Source organism: Passer montanus, unplaced genomic scaffold, assembly GCF_014805655.1.
Source record: "Passer montanus isolate IOZ18808 unplaced genomic scaffold, ASM1480565v1 scaffold45, whole genome shotgun sequence".
In the NCBI taxonomy this organism is placed as follows: domain Eukaryota; kingdom Metazoa; phylum Chordata; class Aves; order Passeriformes; family Passeridae; genus Passer; species Passer montanus.
The window spans coordinates 5,812,688-5,833,981 of NW_024369373.1; the positions used below are offsets into that span (position 1 = coordinate 5,812,688).

Consider the following 21,294-nt stretch of genomic DNA (forward strand, 5'->3'; position numbering starts at 1 on the left):
TCCCAAAGCAGAAACACTAGAAACAAATCAGAGATGCCACACACACCTGGAGATCTCCAGCACCACCCTGCACCATGCCAATCTCCTCAAAGGCTCTTCTGCCAACAACACAATGAAAGCAGAGGCACCAAGCCCACTCAGACCTTTGCCCAAAGCAACCAAACCCCTTCTTGCACAGCAGAAGACTACAGAACAGCTGAAGGAATTCAGGAATAATTTGTTTTATTTGTTAAAACTATTATTAAAGTAAAAGGAAAGTCATTCCAGTAACTGGTAGGAGTCAAGAGAATACAGAAAACCCAAATCTTTGTAGAAAACTCTTCAGACTGCTTCGATTGCTAACAGGTGCTTCTTCTTAAATATTAAGCATCTCAAAATTACTCTACTGGAAGACCCAACTGTTCAAATCCTGCTTTTACCTACTGACTGCAGGGAAAGCCAGAGGTTTTTAGGTTGCTGTTGGTGTGTGGATGGTAAATCTGACAGCAGGAACTTACAAACTGAGAAGTGACTGAAGCCCATTCCACGTTTGGGAACTGTTATAAACACCATTCCTGATGCCCCTCTGGCCAATTCCACCCCTTTTTCAGGGTGATGTTAAACCAGTCTGTTATTCAACAGCCACAGAGAAACTCTGGAGGCTGATAATGGAAAAGCTGTGAGAGCTTTCCCTAGACTGACCTAATTGCTAACATCTCCCAGGACAGCCTCCCTCCCCACCAGAGGAGTGGCAACTTGACAAGGTGGCCTGGAAATCACTCATTCTGTTCCAGTCAGTGTCTCCCAGCCTGCTCCCAAATGTGTTTGACACAGAGGCAATGTAATTATGTCTGAGCTGCTGCTTTTCCGTGGAGGTCAAAACAGGTGGTAGATGGAAAAAAAAAAGCATGTCAAGGTGTCTGACTTTGGAGTTAAAGTATTAAGAGGCAAAAACTCTCACCATGACTAAGAAAGGTTGAGGAGGGGTGTGAGTTACTGTTCTCTTTACCTTTACAGTAGCAATGACACCAGAGCTGGTCTATTTTCAAAAATTAAAACAATACTTTGGGAAGAACAAACAGAGGTTTGCAGAGGTTAAGAGTGGCCTGGAGGTCTAGATGTTCTATTGGCTGTAATTACTTAATGAATGTTACAGTTATTTGCAATTTTAAATAAGACCATAGATAATTTAAAAAAAATTAATTCCATTCCATTCATGACCTAATTTTGCCAAGATAATGCCTTTGGGCTACTCCAGAGAGTTCACCACCCCTGACTGGGGTGAGGAGCCTATGACATTGCTGTCATGCACTCCCAGCATCTGGGTCAGGGCTGTCACCACAGCCATGGTTTCCAGGACTGCAGCTTGGGCTCCCTGCAATCTCTGCCTGAAATCTGACAAAATGGATCAGGCCAAGTGGGACAGGACTTTGTTCCCTTATTCCCAAAACTAATTAATTATATACATAAAAGAAAAAATACCTAAAACACAGCTTGGGTGATTTCATTCTGAAATAAACACAATGCAGAAATGCCAGCTCTGACCCCAGACCTGATCTTTTCTAGTCCACCTCCAAGTGGGACAGGAGATGTTTTGCAGAGAGCATTGCTGGGTTCAGGGGGGCTCCAGCAGTACTGCTCCCCTCCATCCTGTCCCTGCTGCCAGGTCCATGCTGCTCCTGCTGAAGTGCCACCCATGGCAGCAGCATCCTGCTCAGGGTGGTTGGCAGAGCAGTGTTGGCATCAGAGGGCAGATTCAAGGCTCTGATTTCCCCTCTGGGGGACACTGCTCCCTGCTATGTAGATAAGCCTCAGAGTTAAAACAGCAGCTATCTTTTCTTCTGATGAACAGAGGGAACTGAATCTGTCTGTCCTGATGGAGCTAAAGAAAAGCCAAGAATTTCAAAGACCTGTTCAAAGAAAGGGAATTTTTCACTTGCATTGTCTACTGGGCAATGTGCCAAGACTGTTAAAGCTTCTGAAAGGGTCTGATTTCCCCACAAATTTGCTTCCCCAGAGAATACAGAAAAACTGCCCTTCTCCCAGGGAAGTTCAGCAGACAAATTCTTGCCATGCACAGCCTGCTGAAGCTCATGTCTGCCATCCCTGTCCAGGTGAATGAGATTTTGCTGAAGGAACACCTCTTTCCTCACATCTGTAATGCCCTCATTTCTTCACACCACTAAAATTGCCTGAGTTGCCTCCCAACTGAAACAATTTCAATTCCCTGCTCCTGCAGTCTTGGAAGAAATTCTTCAGGGTAGGAAAAAAGGGCAACACATGTAAAACCATTCTCACCCTACCTTCCATGTGCCCATGCCTGCTATTATTTTTGCACATGCAAATCTTTAGGCAGACAGGAGACCAAGTGGTAGGTTTTTCCTCTTGCTAATCCTACATTTGCAGATCTATGCTCCCCTGTGACACTCCAGACACACAGCTGCTCTCTTATCCCCTCCCTGACAGCAGAGGCAGTGGACACTTGTGTGATGTCTGATGGCAAAGCACAGCTTGTACTGCACACAGCATCCAAGATCTGTGACTCAGAAACCCTGTGCTCCCAGCATCACTGACACCCTGCTGCCATGAGATCCCATCACAAGGCCTGCAGCTTGATTAACAAAACTTGAAGCCTGAAATAAAGAAAACTTTCAAGGGTTTTTAGCAAGGTACAACATCAGTTCATCTCAACAACTGTGATAGCAGGAGAGTGCAGAGCACGTTTATGAAGTGGTGTCACACTGAGCACATTGTGGATATGACACAGTGTCATGGTGGCCTCCTTCCACACAAACCTCTGCCAGCAAAGCTGCTAATCCCACCCCAATCAGCCCATGGTATTCATCCTGAGCTGACACCTGACAGCACTCCACCCCTATGGAGATGGTAAATCCTTCTACATGAGGCATAAGACTTGAAATCACAAAATCAAAACAACCAGCTCACTTGGAAAACAAGGAGCTAAGGCACTCTTTGCTCAGTGCCAACCTTCTGAAGACACACAGCAGGTAGCAACAGATTGTGTCAGCCATGGACTTCTTCACACATGCAGAGTTTAAGGTGGGAGAAGCCCAAGCAGCGTGCACCCTTCTCCAGTGCTGCTGATCTAGAGTACAAGCACTCTTCTGAGGCAGGATCCTGTAGTTCTTGCAGGCTGTGCCCCAAGACAAAAGCTGTACCATTACCTAAGCCTTTTATTTTTCTATGCAATTTAAAAATGCTACTAAGACTTTTACCAATATTACAATTTACAGATCAAAGGCACTTCTGTAGCTGACTAAAGCCTGGAATAAAGCTGGCTATGGCCCAAATTGGTTTTTCACTCTCAAAAGGAGATATTTGATATTTATTTTCTAATCTGTTAAGACAGGATGAATGGTTTGGCCTTGGTTTCAAGCGCCTGCAGCAGCTTTAACTTATAAAGAGTTACAAGACCAAAGCTGGCTGGAATTAAGCCGTGAACCCTTCTGCTCAACCCCACATGTTAGCAGGTGAGTGCTCACAAATCTGGCTGTTTAAATTCTGCCTATTCTGCAGCTTGCTGGAGGTGGAGGCTCCCATCAGTGGCTTGGGGAAATGCCTCTGCACCAGCTTGAGCAGGGGAGTCAAACCACTGTGGTCATGAATTTCAACAGCAGCCAGACCAAGCACTGCTGCAACAGCAGCCAGAGTGCTGCAAGCTGCCCACTCCCTGCAGGGGCAGCAGGACAATGCTGGTGTTCACCAAGGGGATGTGCTCCAGCATCCTGGTGTTTCACTCAAGAACACCTGGAAAATGTTGGCCTGCATCACTACAGAAGCAAGCTGAGGGGAAGAGCCAAGGAAGGCCCTTCTAGCAGAAATGGGCACTTACTCAAATGAAAGAAGTGGCACTCATGTGCTTAAAAAGCAACAGCTCAGTTGTCAAGGCAGCAGCATCAACCATCCTAGAGACACTGCACAGCTGCCATTTGCTTTACTATCTAAGATTCTACTAAGAAGCAAAGTGGACACCTGTTTTCTCTTGCTAGGAGATCAATATAGATGTAAAATTTCCATTAGCTCAATGTTATTTAAAGCAATAAGACAGACTCAAGAATGGCTTAGGCTGAAAGGGACCTCAAAGATCATCCAGTTCCAACCTTTCTTTAGACAAAGCTGAAGGCATCAGACACCAGCCTTGAGACTAAGTAACTGGACAAGCTCAGTAAATCAAGACTCTAAGTAACTGAGCAAGCCAAACCCAAGACCATTAGAGATTCTCAGTTACCTGAAGCCCAAACTCTTGAAAGCAGCAGAACAGGATATAGGAACACATGCCAGTGAGAATGATATTCTTACCGAATCTCTGTCTTCCATTACCCGCTGGGGTCTGGCAGGAGTGGTTGGGCTTGTGCCTTTCATCCTCTTATACTTGGTGAATAAAATATTCATGGTTGCAAGCAGAACCTCAGATAAATTGTGTTTGATCTACACAAAAAAAGGAGAAAAAAAAGACACATTGCAGCAAAAGCAGGTTGACAGAACCATGAGCCTTACTATGCAGATTCCTGTAACAGTCAGAGGTGTAATGTGTGACTGCACCATCCAGCAGAAACACCACCCAGAGATTTGAGACAGACTTGCCCAATGGCTGCACCTTCATGTTTGATAGCAGCAGGTTAGATAAAACCCAAAGCACGCCAAATACACACAACCACTGCCTAAAAAAGAAGTGTCACCCTCCCATTAAAACAGCTTAAGAGCAGTAACTGCTTTGCTTCATTTGCTAATAGACAAATCCATTAATTCCTGTAATTTAGAAGGAAGGAAACAAACACCCTACAAATGCTTAGTGACCATTAAGAGCATGGAAGAACTAAGTTAGCAGCAAGTTGAAAGTTTTCAATATTCTGAATTCTTGAATGAAACTCAGTAAGTTCAGGGAAACTCACATCTGCAGATACCTTCTTCAAAGTGGAGACAGGATTTCTGGGTAGGGAATTCTAGTGCTCAAATGAGCAGCATTAAGAAGAAAAAGTTGCAAGCCAAGAGTTTTCTTGAATGAAATCAAAATAATCTCATCCTTTTTTTCCACTAAAGAATAAGAATGATGAGATGACAAGGTTTTAAGATCCTTTTAACAAAGCAAAAGGCTTTAAGAAGCTAAAGCCAAGACATGACTTACTTCATCACTGAAATTCCGGAAGGCAGCGACTCTCTCCTTGACGCAATCTTGGCTAAGAGGTACAAGCTTCAGGCGTTCAATAATCTTCAAAAAGAAAAGCAGGAATCAGGACAGATAATCAGCATTCTATGTACCATCTATTAATAAAGTGTGTTTTTGAAGTGTTAATGAAATGCTTCTGTTTCCATTCAAAAGAAATAATTTCATTGTCAGTTACTGGTTTATCTCCTCACTTTGTTGAGGAACAGGAATGTTTTGTTCAATGTCTACAAAATAGCTCCAGGAAGATCATCCTGTTTATCAAGCAACAGGGAAGAAACACCTTTTAAAATTCCTGTAACATTGTAGTCCCTTCTAACTCATTAAATAAAATTTTAAAGCGATGTTATTGGAGACATTCTGGGCTTTCAAGGGCATTAGGAAGGCTACACTTCAAACAGAACTCTTAAAACTTACATCAAAGGCCCTGTCAACGTGACCAGCGTGATATTCATCAAAAAAGGTGATTAAGTCTAGCAGAAGGTAGAACGTGGAGTCAATGGATTTCTTCGCACTTATGCCCTGTGCTTTGTACCTGAAAGAAATTGTGTTACAATTTTATTGTGCAAAATGGCAACCGTTTATAACTGTGCCCTAGCAATTCTTGGAAGTGGAGACATCAAACTCAAGGACAGAGGGCATTTAACAAAGGACAGCTTTCATTTTCCTTAACTGGGAGGCAGAATTTTCACAGGTTGTGGCTTTTTAAAGACACTGTTAATCACTTCCAGTTTAGCAAATCCAGCATTTGTTTCCTTTAAAATGTTTACATTTCCCACATTCATGGGGAAACTGTGCCAGGCAGCAGAGACCCGCAAGGCGAGCTCTGTACCAGCATGTTTAACACGCTGTTTTACAGCAGACAATCCTCCAGCACAACTGCCTGCTTCAGGCAAGAAGTTAAGACTTAAAAGATGGATTAAGAGTTCCTGCACGCTCTCGGGAGCTACACTGGCCATGGGATGAACTGGAGGGCTGCCTGCTCTCACTCCTATCTGCATGAGGGCACAAAGAAGCTGTTTTGCCTTTTTTTGGGGTGTCTCCCTTGCTCCAAAAGCATCACAAGAACACACAGGAGGAATGCTGCATCCTACAGCACTGTCATCAGGACAGAACCATGGAAAAGCCCTGTCTTACATCTAACTGGCAAGAAGATGTGCTAGTCAGAACTGCTCTGGCTTTGCAGTCACCCAGGTTTGCAGCTGTGAAGTGGCATTATTGCACAGCAGTATTTAATGCTTTCAGACAGATCAAAGCATGAGCAAACCAAAAAGAGCCCATTACAGCCTTTGCTGAAGCTTTAACTCAAGCCATAGATTTAATTCCCTTTAATGTCTGCCACCAAATCAGTCTCTCACCAAGTCAATACAGCACCAATTTTCACTCAATCCCAGCCTGCCCAAATGAAGGAAAGGCTGCCTGGAAGGAGTGACTGGCAAATGCCACTTGTCAAAAGAAGACAGGCAAAGGCCTCTGATGGAAATCAATATATTTCTGTATTTGTCTTCCCCATTTCAAAGTGCCAGCAAGTGGGCTTGGTTTTTTTTTTTTATTTTATTCTCTCTGCAGCTCAATGGTTGATAAAAACCAGTAAGGCATTTCTCATAGGAATCCACATTTTGCTCTAGTAAAATACAGGAATTGTCCCTGGCAGTGACCGTGACAAGATGAACCAAAAGGCGAAGATTTTGAAAAATCAGGGACATATTTTGCAACTACAGCTTTTCAGAATCAGGTTACTCCTAGTTGCTAATGAATCCTGAGCACTGATTTCTCTCAAGGACATACCCTACTTAGTATACAGACATGGTAGGGGACATTCCTTTCAGTTGCTTCCTTTCTTTCTGGACACCACACAGTACTTGGAATTAATATAACAGGCTGTGGAAATGAGGTCCACTGCCACAGTTCATCTTAAATACTCCCTTTTTAGCTTTCATTGAAGTAACAGTTTTCAGACAGCTACTGAATGATTGTTACCACTCAGTATTACTGGGCTTGTAGCTCTCTCTTAACACTATTTCAAATGAGAGAATTGCATGCAACAACTCAGCAACTGTTAAAATATTTTGCTTTAAAAATAATATAAAACATACAATTCACGTATTTACTGCTTAACAGACTCCATCTCCAGATGGAAATCCTGATTCACCTGCAGCTAAAACTTGTCAAATTTATCTGACCTGCCCCTGAAGATTTCTGGTTTCAGTACTGCAAGCCATCATGAGCAGGACAGGGTAAATTCTGACCCCTTCTTTTTCTTTCTAAATATGCTGCTGTGGATGCCACAGTCCAGCCTGCAGAAACAACATCAGGAACTAACACCCACAGCTCTGACAGTCCCAGGTCACACTGAGGTCAACCACCCAGTCCTGCCCTTACCTGAGTCTTACCTCTCAGCAATGGAATGGGCCATGTTCTTCAAACGCTCCTTGTTTGACTGGGGAGTGCTGATCTGGGGAACAACTGGACTAAGGAGCTTGTTCATCAGCTCTAAAACTTTGTCAGGGTTCTGTTGGCATTAAAGTTACACAAACAAAAGGAGCATGATGAAACATGGTGTCTTAATCTCATTGAAAAAAAGAAAAGTCTCATCCAGTGGTGCCTACTGCAAGCCCAGAGCCACTTCCTTCCCTTAAAGAGTCAAGCTCTTATTAGCTACAAGCAACATAATGCTGCTGGGTCACAAGAAAAAGCATTTCCCCCTAGTTTTTCTCTAAAACAGCGGTTATGGTTGTATCCACCTCAAGACCAACTATTTTAGACTTCAGTTCAGTATCTATGAAATTGGAAGAGTACACTCCAGGTAAATTACTGCAGTAGACCAAATTAAACCATGCGTGGGATACTCTCTTCAAAAGTGCACATTGATCAGGACCACAATGTCCTAAATCAGAATCCCTGGAGTGCAATCCATCTGGATGTGCTAACTAAAACATCTCTTCACGCAGCTCTGTTCTTCCAGCAGCAGAAATAAGTTGCTTGAACAAGGGCAATTCAACCTCTGAGATGAAATTTAACCTCCTAATCACAGGTAGAATGTTTGGAAGGAAAAAAGGTGAACCAAGATTTAAGGCAGCACACAAGACACATACCTTTGCAAGGTCATAGAGTTTTGCAGCTTCTTCAAACAATCCTTTATTTTCTGCTGCAGAAGCCACTTTGTTAATAATGGATTTTGTGTCACTTGTAAACTTGTCTATCACTCCAGGCTAAAGAGGTGAGACAAAAATGAAAGGAGAAAAGAGGAATCAGAAGGCTCAAACACTCCAGAATATTCTGCCAATGCAGTGAATATTTTACATGTTGGCTTATGATTGGAATAGCCTGTACATTTCCATGGGAATGTGCAAAAGTGAGACATTAAAAATAGAATGAGCTCTTGCAAGAGGGACTCTCTCCTAAATGGAGTCAGCACTGAGACATCCTTGGTTTTTAATTCATTTAAAATGACCCAGATAACTCAGAGTTTGAGCTGCTGACACAGAAGAAAACACTAAAGACTTCAGCAGATAGCATTCCAAGGGCTCCAGGGATGCAGCTTGTTTATACTGGCATGACTGGCAGGTTGCCAATGAAATCTCACACAGATAAATGAATGGGCAACAAGAATTTTAAAACAAATAATAAACATGTAGAATAAAAGAGATTAAAGAGTTAAGAATATCTGGAAATTACTGTAGTTGAGGATGCAAAAATGAGACTATATAATCTAGAAGAATTTATTTTAAACCTAAAATGGTTGGTTTCACACCAAAGAAAGTGCAAAACAACAACTGTCCTGCAGTTCCTGACCTGCCTTTTGTTAGGGCAGGTCACAGATTATTCTGTAAAAGGATCTCAAACTGGGAGAATTTGAATGTATTCAAACAGTAATAATTTACCTAGTGAAAAACAGACAGAAGCAAAATAGCCCCATGACTACTATGGAAACCATACATAGGTTGTACTTTTAATATAAATTAGAAATTGTGAACTCACCTTCCTACTACCATCCTTTTCCAGCTTTCCAAGAATCATATCAAACTATATCCACACAGATGTAAAGTAAGAACAAACAGGAAACAAAAACAGAGAGATGAATTGCACATATTTCATAACATATTTATTAAGTACCAAGAAAAGATACAGGAAAGAAAAACAGTGACCAATATAAAAAGTATTTGTAACTAAATAACAGGCAAAAAGATACGATTAAATGTCTTAAAGGTAAGGCCATTGCAAGATCTTCTCTCATCTGGGTCTGCATGAGGCAGAAAGAGTAAGCAACTCTAAGACTGTCCTGACTAATAAAGATTTCAAAGGAGAAATTTCAGTGTAACTGAGGAAGGGGCAAAGCATGGCCAAACGCACCTCTCTGCTTTCGATGACGATTTCACTAACGCAGCGCAGGAACATATTCTCTCCTTGGCTGTCCTTCTCATTCCTATAAAACAAAGAGAGGGAGAAAGGCACTCCTGTTTCTGAGAACTCTCCAGATAAGAATAATGAAGCAGTAATAACTAGGAGAATAACTGAAGACATAGATTAGCTCCTACCTGAGAAAATAAAAGTACTGCAGAGCTTCCCTTGGATCTGTTGATTCAAACTTACGGGTGTAAAGCATCAAAAGCCGCACAAAATTTAAACGTCTGACACCAGGAGGGTCACCAGCTTCATGGCTTACTGCAATGTCAGAAACAGCACTGTCAGAGAATCTAATGCCAGGAAAATGCTGATCTTCATCTCAAATTAGTCAGAACCATGATCCAGAGCTCTAATGCAACTAAAACAATTAACTTTTATGAAATTGTTCTGATAAATCTTCGATTAATCACATAGATCTGCCATTTCTAGAGGGTACTCTGAGGGCTAAGAAAATATTCCCTTACTGTAAAGCAAATAGGACTTACATAGCTGTGCACTTTGGCCAGATGCTTTCAGGAGCAATTTTAACTCAAACAGAACCAAAGCAACATGAACAGCGTGACAGCGCAAGCGCTCTGTCCGGAAAAGAAAAGCAATCGCGGCTTCAAACTGGGCTGTCAAGAACAGCACTTGGAAGTAGAGGAACGGTGGCTGGTTCACTGCAAAATGTGATTCACCTGAAAAAAAAACACAACACATAGCATTTTCACATCATTTTCATGATTTTGCAATCAGAGATGACTGACAGTGGATGCTTCCTGTCACAGTGCATCATTACTGTTTATTAGGTGCCAGCCAAAATAAACACAGTACACAAAACTGAATTCCCAACCACACATCAGTGGCTCACCTACAACTGTGCCACTGCAGATTTATCATGAAGACATATTTAGCATAAAGACATATTCAGAAAGTGAAACAGAATAAACAGTTACTCAGAAAAGTTCCTTCTTTTCAGACAACAAACCATCAACTCTGATCAACTGTGACAGATTCTCTAAAGACCACAACTTTTTGTCTGCTTTTATACTTATGCCAAGTGGTACAAATAATGTTAAGAACCTGGATTTTCCTACTCAGTGACACCAAAAGCAGCTTATTATATTTCTTTTCCACACATTTTATCTCACACACATTATCTGAGTGTGAGTGATACTACGAACTAGAAGGCTGTGGAGAATCAAATTTGGTATGTTTTGGACAGTTCCAAGTGACTTAATTTTGATGGACTGGAAGACAATTACAGGAAAATGTATTCTGTGGGTGTTCTTAAAACCTTCTGAAATGGAAGTAACTGTGACTTGGGTCCCCAGAAATTTAACTTGAAATTTGCTTGAAATTTGCTTGAAATACTAATTTAAGGGAAAATATAAACACCAGATGCATAAAGAGGAAAAGCTTGGAAATATATCCCTATATTAGCTAGTGACTGCTTTTCTGTTCTGTATTTCCAAAGCTGAAAGCTCTGCTAAAGGACTTTTGCCTATTTATGGTGAGAGGAAGCAACCCACAATTAATGGATAAAGGAGAAACAGCAGCAGTGTTGCTCACAGATGAATATTAACTCTTTTCTGGATTGCTGGGAAGTCATGGGACTCATTCATCGTGTCTTACTGAAATCTGCTACGACTCCAGGGAAGCAGAAGACGCCCGTCACTAGTGGAGAGCTGCAGGGTTTTTGTGCAGTCTGGGGTTTGTGTAATAACAACTGGAAAGTGTCCTCAGCAGAAAAGCAGAGCCCCAGGTAAGATATCACTCTGGTTTCTCACCATAGTCCTCCAGCAGCTGCTTCTGGAACTGGGATAACGTTAGCCGGTCCTGCGGAGAGCTCGCACCACCCTCATCAAAACACACTTGGTTCAGCTAAAAGCACATCCAAAAAAGAGAAGCACAGATATTTCTCCTTGCACAAGCAATGCACTTACAAGATATTCATTCCATCTGAGCCCCTCCTAGGATTTGACCAACTGACTAGAAACTGCATCTAATCACAACATCAGCTCCATCCACTGCTGGGAAGCAAAGATCTCTAATGCAGCAACAGCTGAAATCCATGCAGATATAACCCTGGGGTTCTGTATCCATCCAGGCCAGCAAACTCTGACACTGGGACTCCGAACACTCTCAAGCAGCATTTTTTTGCCACAAATACAATAGTAACAAATACATCATTCTATCATCCTTTTTCTGATAAAGAGGAGAAACAGGTACCAACCAGTATCTATCATGCCCTTGCCAAAACTGTAAGGACTTCAGAGACAATGACAGCATTGTCTCTGGTCAATTCACACTGACATTTCAGACATCCACCCAGGAAGGAGAATTCAAAGAATCCTCACTGTAGCAAGCTAATACTGTTTGTAAAAACAGGAGACAAAGATCAGTGTCAAATGAAGAACATGACATTTCCAAAGACAACTGTACCCAAACTAACACCTGATAGCACAGAGGGTAACAGGGCAGCCCTGGGATTCAGGTTTCCAGCCCTGCACTATTTCAAGGTCAGGTCATGTGCACTACATTGATGCAAAACACCAGATCTAGAATTAGGAAGGGTAGCAGAGCAGTGGAGAAATGTGGTACCATTTGGACCTGTTCTTACAAAAAGAAAAACCTAACACCACAACCCCAACACCAGACTTACTTTTAGCCAAAGATAATCTTCTGTTTTATCAGCAACTTCACTCTGGTTGTCTGTAATGTCACAACGACCAATAATACAATAAACAGCCCTTTTGTAGGGGTCAGTGTTATTCCTCAGAGCTCGTCTGTAATGAAGACGCAGTTTGTTTTCTGTGGCAGGAGACAGTCTAAGGAAAAGAAAAGATTGAAGGAAAAGACATGAAACCATTTTCCCTGTATGAGGAAACCTGGACACAAATCAATGTAAATAGGTGCATATCCACAGCAAGGGCATAATGACAGTCAGCACTGGCCAATATTTCTTGCATTTCCAGTTCATATCTGTAGGTAAAAATTTTGCACACATGTATTTAAACACATAATTAAAGTTATGGAGGATCATCTTCAAATGCTCACTGCAGGCAAAGAATCCACATATGACAGTCTCTTTGGGGTACAATAATACTATGGCAGATGAGTTATTTTTGTCTGACTCTGCTACTGCATCATTTCAGAAAAAGAGAGCTCACAACATCTTTGTAAGCCTTTGTGTTAGTAACTAACAAGTGAGTAGGTCATTGTACCATGAGGTCTTTCAGGAGAGACACTTTCATCATTATTAAACACTGCCATAATGTTCTTTGTCATTGTTTTTTCTTGCAACCTCTTGTTGAGAATTTTACAGAATGTAATCAATAAAGTGTTCTAGACTAAGGCATTATTTGTCAAATCTGTAGGCAGAGCACTTTTTCAAAGCTGTATTAAAAACAAAATAAATCTATTATGTTGTATCTCATAAAAGTGTTTACAATGAAAACAGTGACAATATCTTCAACAAGGTTTCTGTAACAACCTTGATATAATGAGCACTCCTAGATACTCTCTACAAAACAGATTGATTTATAGAAGAATACCATGGCATACCATACTTGGGATATGGCACTTAGATTTTTATCCGTTCAGTTTATTTTGTTAGCTTGGTTAGTTAGTTTTTATTGGTCTGTTTGTTGGTTTTTTGAGTTTTTTGTAATTCATTGCAAGTGTAAAGATGAAAAAGAAAACCACTGTGGAGTTCAGAGCACACCTTAGGGTGCACTAACTTAACAACCACTTTGCAACCACATCAGCAGCAGTTTGGTCAGTGGCCTCTGTCCAGTGCTGGACAGCAAAAACTGGAAGAGGAGAATAAACACAAGAAAGATGTGAGAGTGAGGCCTCTAAAGGCCTCTAACAAACTCTGCTTGTTTTTCCTGTGTGGCGTTCTTATGAAAACAGGTGTAGTAAAAAGTGTTCCCCAAAGCAAATTCAGCTAAAATAAGCAACAGGGGAAATAAAAGATACAGGAATCATGACAGCAGATTAAATCTGATCTATCGTATGCTATATCCCACTGTTACACTGGGCTTATCCTTCTGTAAAAAGTAAAGCTACACCACACTCTATTATTTTTGAAATGTAAATTTCTGAATATTTTCAAACAACTCTTTCTCTGTTGAGATTTCTCAGCTTCAAAGCCACAAATTAAAATATGCAAACTTCTGCATGTAATTTAGGTAGGTAATATAAACCTCAGGCAACCACCACCACCAAAAGAGACCTGAGCTTTTTGTATTTCTACCAAACTACTGATAATTTCACTACTCCACAGCAACTCCCACCCCTCAGAAGGATCCCTCCTAGTTCCCAATTACCTTCTGTCTTTACTGTGCATGTACTCCTGGAACCATGTTTTGAACTCCCCCAGCTGGTGCTGTGCCCGTTTCACCACGTGCATGGCTGCAGTCAGATCTCCGCAGCGCATGCAGTAGTAAATCAGCGCCCACACAGGATGGCCCTCCACCTCACCATCCTGAAAAGGAAGTAGGACACACTTAATTGTTTCTTAAAAGCAACATATTGGAATGATTTTTATTTATTCTTTGCTTCATTCATTATTTTTGCCCTTATACCCACACTCATATTGATTAAAAATTCTGTTATAGAAGTCAGAGGTCATAAGGGTTAAATCCTGGCAAAGCTCTGCACATATCAGCAGTGAAAGGTGTGATTCTCTTCTGATTGCCCAGATTTCAATTCTGAGGGAGGTTCTGAGAATCCCAGAATTAGCATATGATATCCTCCCCACACAGGAGATTGATCTGGATTAGGCCACCGAGGTATTAAAAACATTTTCACTGAAACAGAAGGATATCAAACTAATCACTGACCTCAGCAGGCAAGAACAGACAGCTAGACTTAGCTCTGTGTGCTCCAATGTTATAATTTATTATTTTTTAATTTAGCTTTTATATCTGATTTTTCAACCCGGAGTGCCTATCTGATTATTTTGCAGATGCACAGCTATGCACTTTTTACTACATGCAGGTAAAAAAGGTTTTATTCAGATTCCTAAATAGAAGACCCAGGCTACAATTCAGATGAATTCATTACACATTTGGTGATGGTTTTACCATCTTACAATAAATGTAAAAAAAGAGAAAAAGCAAAATAGGCAGATTAAGTTACTGCTTTTTTGAGCCATCATAATGAATTTTAATTCTTGCTTGTTGATTTCTAAGATGATGACCAGAAGACACAATAATTTCTAGAATTAGAACTCAAGCCACTGAGCATCCACCATGCTTTGGGACTAGGTCTGAACTTGACAGTAATTTGTCTGCCACCTTCCATTTTCCTAGTGAAAAATTCTAGAGGAGTAAGAGCCTGCTGCCCAAAAGCAGCTTAAACAACAGAAAAGCCACTGGAGGCTGCCCTGGTTCCCCCTCCGCACTGGGTGAACAGGTTTGTGTTATTTTGGCTCAGAGGCTGACAGTGCTGCCCATACCTGCAGACCAGGGACTGATGCTGGGAGTTTGATGTTCAGGAAGCTGCGGACCAGCTGGTAGGTGCCTGGGACTCCACCCAGCTGAGCCTGGTGCAGGTTTCCAAAGACTGTCACAAAAGTGTAATTTTTGTAACTGAAACACAACACAAGCAAAACAAACATGAACAGACTGAGATACACCTGCCACAAAAACATCCACTGCCTTTCAGATCTGACAGAACTCACAATTCAAAGCAAAGTTACTCGATGATGTTCAAACATTATTATTACAACAAAATGAAGCACAAATCTTGGTCAGTTCAGGAAGATCCTTGTATTTAGCAGTCTCAGAAGACACCAGGTTTGGAGTCTGCAGTGAACTGTTCCAGGTTCAACTTTCAATTCTGAAGTTCCTCTTATTAGATTCTTGTAGTACAAAGTTAAACTCAAATATTTTAACTGGCAAAAAACTTTTCCACTCTAATACTTCAACTCTCAATTCTACCATGAAAGAACAGTTAAATACCACAGATGTGTTTGTCTCTCCTCCCTGCCCTATGGAAAAATGTCAGCATTAGGGCTATGGACTAACCAGAAGAAAATCCCAGAGAAAAAAGGAATTTAGAGAGGCCTAATCTCCACAGTTGGGAGCATTGGGAAAGTACTACATATAACTAACTCCTAACTTCAGCTAGCAGTTAATGGCACTGTGAACATTTAGCCAGTTGGATATGTGGTAAATCAGGTTAAGAGTCACTGGCTCATTGCACTCTGCTGAGACTGAGGAACTGGGAACAGAAGATCCTTCTGATGTGTCAGCTCCTCTGTGCACAGGCAGCAGCTGCCACCACTCCTGGGTGACACTGAGTGCTGATGGGGTGTGACAACCAACTGCCAGGGCCAGAAGAGGCTGTGCCAGGAGGTGAAAGCATCTCTTCCCACAGTGCTGTGTCAGAGCACAGTGCTTTCCATGCTCTGATGCAATCTGTGTCCCTAACAAATGCCCACGTACCACCCTGCAGTTACTGCTTGCAAGGCTGGAAGAGCCTGCTGGCATCACATTGCAGATACTAGAAAAGAGACACTGCAATGTCCATCCACATGTGCAGTGAATGGGCATTTGGCTTTGGGCAGCTTCACACCCTGCAGTTCTGTCAGAACTCTACTGGTCAAGGAGCTTGGGCCCCCATGGTACTTGCTAACACACACAGCAAACCACTCTACAGTCTGAAAATCACTGCTACATGTCTCAACTTCAGCTTCTTCACATTTTCCAAAAACTTTTCAGTGTAGGAATGGCATGATCAGAACTTGACTCACTGCACCAGGTTGTGCCCATGCTGTCCTCATGGGCTGCTGACAGCAACCAGCAATCAGAAAGGGAGCATACAGAAAAGAGGATGTTCTTTTGCAGAAGAGAAACAGATCACTTTCCTCAAGTGAAAGACCTTCACATACCACCACACATATAGAATATTTATAAGCAACATAGAAGAAAGAATAAAAGTCTTTGCATCTTCTAAACAACCTCCCCACGGATTCAAGGCCTTTTAAACTAGAACACTGTAAAACTAGAACAGTTTTTTATTTAAGTGGCTGCTCTAAGCTTGGCACAATAAAAAAGACATGTCTGTGAGCAGCACAAGGTAGCTGACTCTAAGTGCACTACAAAGTCATTCTGGCTTGTTAGTAGGGAGCTCTATCAGTGTGTACTCAGAGCATCCATCCCACCTTTCCTCCAGGTAGTGCAGAGCGTGCCTCACGAACTCCATGCGCACTTCCATGTTGGTCCTGACTTTCAGGGCATCGCTGGCAGGCACCAGGGTGACGTCTGTCATTTGTTTCACCATGGCCCACATCTCAGAGATGTTCTGTAAAAAGTCATTCCATGCCTCAGCAATTAGTACAGAGATGAACAAACAACACTGTTCTGAGCTACATCGTGTTTTGATGCTTAAGAAAAGCATAAGAACACAAGAGTAATTCATGTCAATTTAGATTTGTAATGGAGATACTGGACACAGTCATGAAGGGTAAGCTGCTTCTGTCCCACACATTTCAAGTTTCACAGGCTTTTTTTGCATAATTCTTGTGCAAGAAGATGGCTATAAATATACCTGCAATTGTTCCCCAAAATTGACAACTATTTCCAAAACTAGGCTGTGTACTTGGTACTCAGTCTCTTGCTCATTTCTAGCTCACACTTCCCACTCAATATATACCACAGCACCATCAGCTTTCCATGTAAGCAATGGCTCTGGCTGCTGTTGGAAAGCTGTGTGATCAGCTGTGATAAGAAGCATTAAAAGGACACTGATCACTTGGACAAAGGCTCGGTTACAAATAAAGACTGAAAACCATCCAGATCTGCTTATTCACAAGGACAAGATCCTATCACTGTTTACAGGAGTAGGGCATCCCTGCTGAAATGGCAAAATACTGAGAACTAACAGCACTGTTCACTTGGGCAAGGGCAGCTCTTTGATCTTGGTGCTTCAAAGCAGCAAGAACACTGAAACTCCCTGTGCTGTCCCTTACAAAACAAGCAGAGCTGTTCAGAGTGAAGATGCACATCTGTAATTCAGATCCAATTGAAGGTTTTGCCCCTCAGCTTCTCAGCAGCTTTTTGCTCTCCCCATTTGCAGTTTTTTCATAGCTTGACCCTGCTGCAGTGCTCTCCTCCAGGCATTTCTCCAAGGTTTGTGCATTTGTTTTCTTTTTTAGGGTGGATCAAGGCAACACAATTAAAGAAGAGAAAGAAAGGAAAGCAAGCAGATAATTGATTTAAAGTCAATTCTATGGGTTTTATGCTTTGCTATGAGAGCCTATTTCAGCTCTAGCAGAGTCTGACTGAAGACCCTTTACCCCCAACTAAATACCTTCAAAGGACATAAGAGACCACATTTTGTTAACCAAACATAACAGAATCTATTTAAAATAAAAAGCAATTTTCCCCTCAACAGCTTATCAGCTATGATGGGACACCAGGTTCACTTCTTCCTCACTGTGTTAAGACATTTTCACCATGATCAACTTCATCACAGGTTGGTCCTGCTGTACTGGAGAAAATTCCAGAATTGTCTTTGTGTTTTCTGTGGAGCCATGCAATTTTTTTTTTTTGCAATATCAGTACTTTTATCCCTGATATCAGCAGGCTGTTAATCACAGCCTGAAAACAGCTTAAATACATTTCCTTATGTTAACTTACTGACAGTACCTTATCATCCAGGCCTGCAGTAGCAGCACAGAGGTCCACCAGGTTAGGTTGCAGGTGTCCATTCACTATCTTCTCATTATAAATATAAATCTAAAACATAATTAAAATAAACACGTTTAACAATATATATTATTGTTACAGCAAAATCTCAGTCACAGCAGCAAAATCTAAATCAGGCTTCAAAACCAGTGTTCCCAGCAAGTCCCTGCTTCTCTCCCACATCAGCCACTTCCAACCCCATGGCAGAGGAATGGGCATCAGCATCACCCGAGCTTGCACACCACCCCAGAGCCCCAGGCCTGCCCAAGGCCAGCAGCAGCCCAGCTGTTCAGGGGTTTTGCATGGCAGAGCACTGAGCTGAATGCCCTGTTAGACTAACTGCAGCTAATTGCTGAAGGACAAAAGATTCCAAAGTGACCTGACAAGTGGATGGCTGTGATACTCCCCTGCACAGCAGCCTCCTACCTGCTGATGTGAAAGAAACAGGATTTTGCTGGTTTGTGGCAGTATTCAGGGAAATCTGAGTCAGGAAAATGAACAGAAATCTGACTCTTCAGAGCCTGCCCTTTAATGTATACACACACCACCCTATTTTAACTCTTGATCTTAACTGAGCTTTGTCTACTCTTGTTTATTCTATTCAGTCCAACGACCTTCCACTATGTTCAAAAATAATAATTCTCAATACTAGAAAGGCAATGCCATTGTACTTTAACTCCATTTGGCATTCAGCACTACTACAACATGCCCAGGGTGCAGACAAGATGTAGAGCTCAGGACTGCAAACAGAATGCAGCATCAGTGAAATCATGTCTGTGGATGTCACCGTGTTCCTGTGAGACAGTTTGAACTATCCACAAAGAACAATTAATCACTTCCCTGTAATTAAAACACATTTCACGGCTGCTGACAAATAGAAGCAGCACGGATCTCCAGCTCTCCTGCCTGACCTCCAGGTCCCCCAGCTCCCCACTGAAGCCACAGGAGCCCACACCCAGACTGCTGACCTGGGTTATTCTTGCACTGCAGCAGGATGACACGGGGACAGCTCAGCCAGGCCAGCTCCTCTGGAGCCCTTGCTGGGAGCACACAGTGACTGCACCGAGTGTTTTGGCAGCAGAAGGCTGGCCACAAACACCACATTTCCAGGGCACACTGCAGCTGCCTGTGCACAGCCCGTGACCCTGACAAGGCCCACTGGCCACAGTGACTCCACAGCTGCCCCAGAGCCAGCACTGCTAGAGAGACTGGGCTTCCCATTCTCAAAAAGCAGCACGGAGCAACACTGATGGCTTCAAAGACAGACAGTTATGCTTTAAAGAAGAAATTTACTGTGGGTATATTACAGGAGATATGAACTAAATTAACAAACTATTAAGAGCCACTAAATCAAATGTACACTTTATCAGCACAACCATGAACCTTTTGCTATTAGTTTCTTCTCAGTTACCATAACTGAATGCAGATGTAGGAAAACAGATGCACAAGCTGCTCTCTGCCTCAGTGCAGACTGAGCCAAAGCACACAATAACAGTAATTGTGTGCAAATTAAGCAACATCGTTTCACATATTCCATTTTGAAAAATCAAGTCCTTTTCTTTCATTTTGTCCTCAACAGTGCTGGTAAACAGATAATCTCAAATAACAACAGTAACAAATTGGTTATGTAAAGGTTTATCAGTTTCCCCAGAAAATTTTCCGAGGGAGTCTAATGCTACCAGGCATATTAATTCATAGCTGATGCACTAAAGCTTCTCATAAGCAATGTCATTAAAATAGGATGTAATTCCACAAACATGAGGATTAACACTTAAGCATATTTTTTCCTACACACATACATGAGAAAAATGATCTTCCACATATGAAAATAAAGGGAATATAAAGCCTTCATTTGTAAACAATTATGCACTGACACAAATCCTAAAAAAACTTGCTTTCGAAAACTTAAAAAGAATTTCAGTTTACTTTACAAGCATAAATGCTTTCTACACTCATATATGGTGCTCAGGATCTCTTTTTGACAAAAAACATCTTGTAGCAAACAGGTGAGTATGCTTCTAAAAACATCAAGATTTATGTGTTTGTCAATAGCACTTTATCTCTCGGCAGATATTTTCATGTTTTACCTACCATATTTTCTTTTACACTAAGCTCCAATCTTTATTTTCCCCGTCCCTCTGCATGCAGAACACAGTGTTTAATGAAGTTTTTCCACTGCCACTCACCTGACGAGCATATGCCATCTCCACACTGTCCATGGAGCTGCGGCCTGGAGGACCCACCTCCCCCACGTAGCTGGGCTGTTCAGTGAGAAGCACATAGGAAGAGAATTACCACAATGCATTTTACCAATACATCTGCTCCTAAAGAACAGCAAAACCATGTTCCTGACAGAACTAAGAACAGGGGTTTGAACCATCTACAGAGAAAAATGCAGTCTTACTGCAATACCCCATTATCTTCCCAATATAGCTTAAACCTTCTAGAGTGACAGAAATCCTCCTTATTCAGTGCACAAACCAACCATTAGCTCTCTAGAATTAGGACATCAGTGTCTCTTGGTAGCACCTTATAATTTTAAGTCTTTGCTTTTGTTTCTTGAAAGGTTGCTTCTTGTCAATGTCTCGCTGTGAGGCATCTACTCTGAACCTCCATCACAGCAAGGATATAGAATCCAGCAGATGAGCTCAAATAGATCCAATCTGGTAGATCTGATACTCCAGTTTTGTCCCAGTACCATGATATGGACATAAAATAGGACTGCAGCACTCAATTGTGCTGGAAAGTGCCCCACTGCTGTTCTGCTGCAAGAGGAAGTATGTTGGCAATATCCTGACCTGAAAAAAATAGTCTTTTTACCACAGAGACTATGCCAAGATTGAGATATTTTGAGCGTAGAGCAGGGAGAGACAGCCAATGGAATCATGGCATACAAAATTCATACTCTTATAAAACTCGTAATACAACATGCCACAATAGGTATAATGCTGCATAATTTTTAGTACTTACTCCATGGCACAGGTATGTTCTCAGTACAGCCACCACTGAACATATATGTTCAGTACTCTGAAGGAAATAATA

At 41.8% G+C, this 21,294-nt stretch overlaps 1 protein-coding gene across 7 annotated transcripts in view; it reads right to left on the reverse strand.

Moving 5' to 3' along the window:
• Window positions 1-21,294, reverse strand: part of NUP93 (nucleoporin 93) — a 75,778-nt gene that overhangs the window by 609 nt on the left and 53,875 nt on the right. For 6 of the 7 annotated variants that reach the window (XM_039721306.1, XM_039721309.1, XM_039721308.1 and 3 more), the window contains 16 exons: window positions 20,439-20,513; window positions 18,214-18,303; window positions 16,728-16,867; window positions 15,018-15,150; window positions 13,885-14,042; window positions 12,216-12,381; window positions 11,341-11,434; window positions 10,057-10,248; window positions 9,703-9,829; window positions 9,518-9,590; window positions 9,146-9,190; window positions 8,260-8,376; window positions 7,558-7,676; window positions 5,582-5,699; window positions 5,126-5,209; window positions 4,300-4,428 (listed from right to left, as the gene is read on the reverse strand). In XM_039721306.1, the coding sequence (XP_039577240.1) occupies window positions 4,300-4,428; window positions 5,126-5,209; window positions 5,582-5,699; window positions 7,558-7,676; window positions 8,260-8,376; window positions 9,146-9,190; window positions 9,518-9,590; window positions 9,703-9,829; window positions 10,057-10,248; window positions 11,341-11,434; window positions 12,216-12,381; window positions 13,885-14,042; window positions 15,018-15,150; window positions 16,728-16,867; window positions 18,214-18,303; window positions 20,439-20,513 (1,860 nt within the window). Of the gene's footprint in view, window positions 1-4,299; window positions 4,429-5,125; window positions 5,210-5,581; window positions 5,700-7,546; window positions 7,677-8,259; window positions 8,377-9,145; window positions 9,191-9,517; window positions 9,591-9,702; window positions 9,830-10,056; window positions 10,249-11,340; window positions 11,435-12,215; window positions 12,382-13,884; window positions 14,043-15,017; window positions 15,151-16,727; window positions 16,868-18,213; window positions 18,304-20,438; window positions 20,514-21,294 lie in introns of those variants that run through there. The other variant, XM_039721312.1, reaches the window with a different exon arrangement.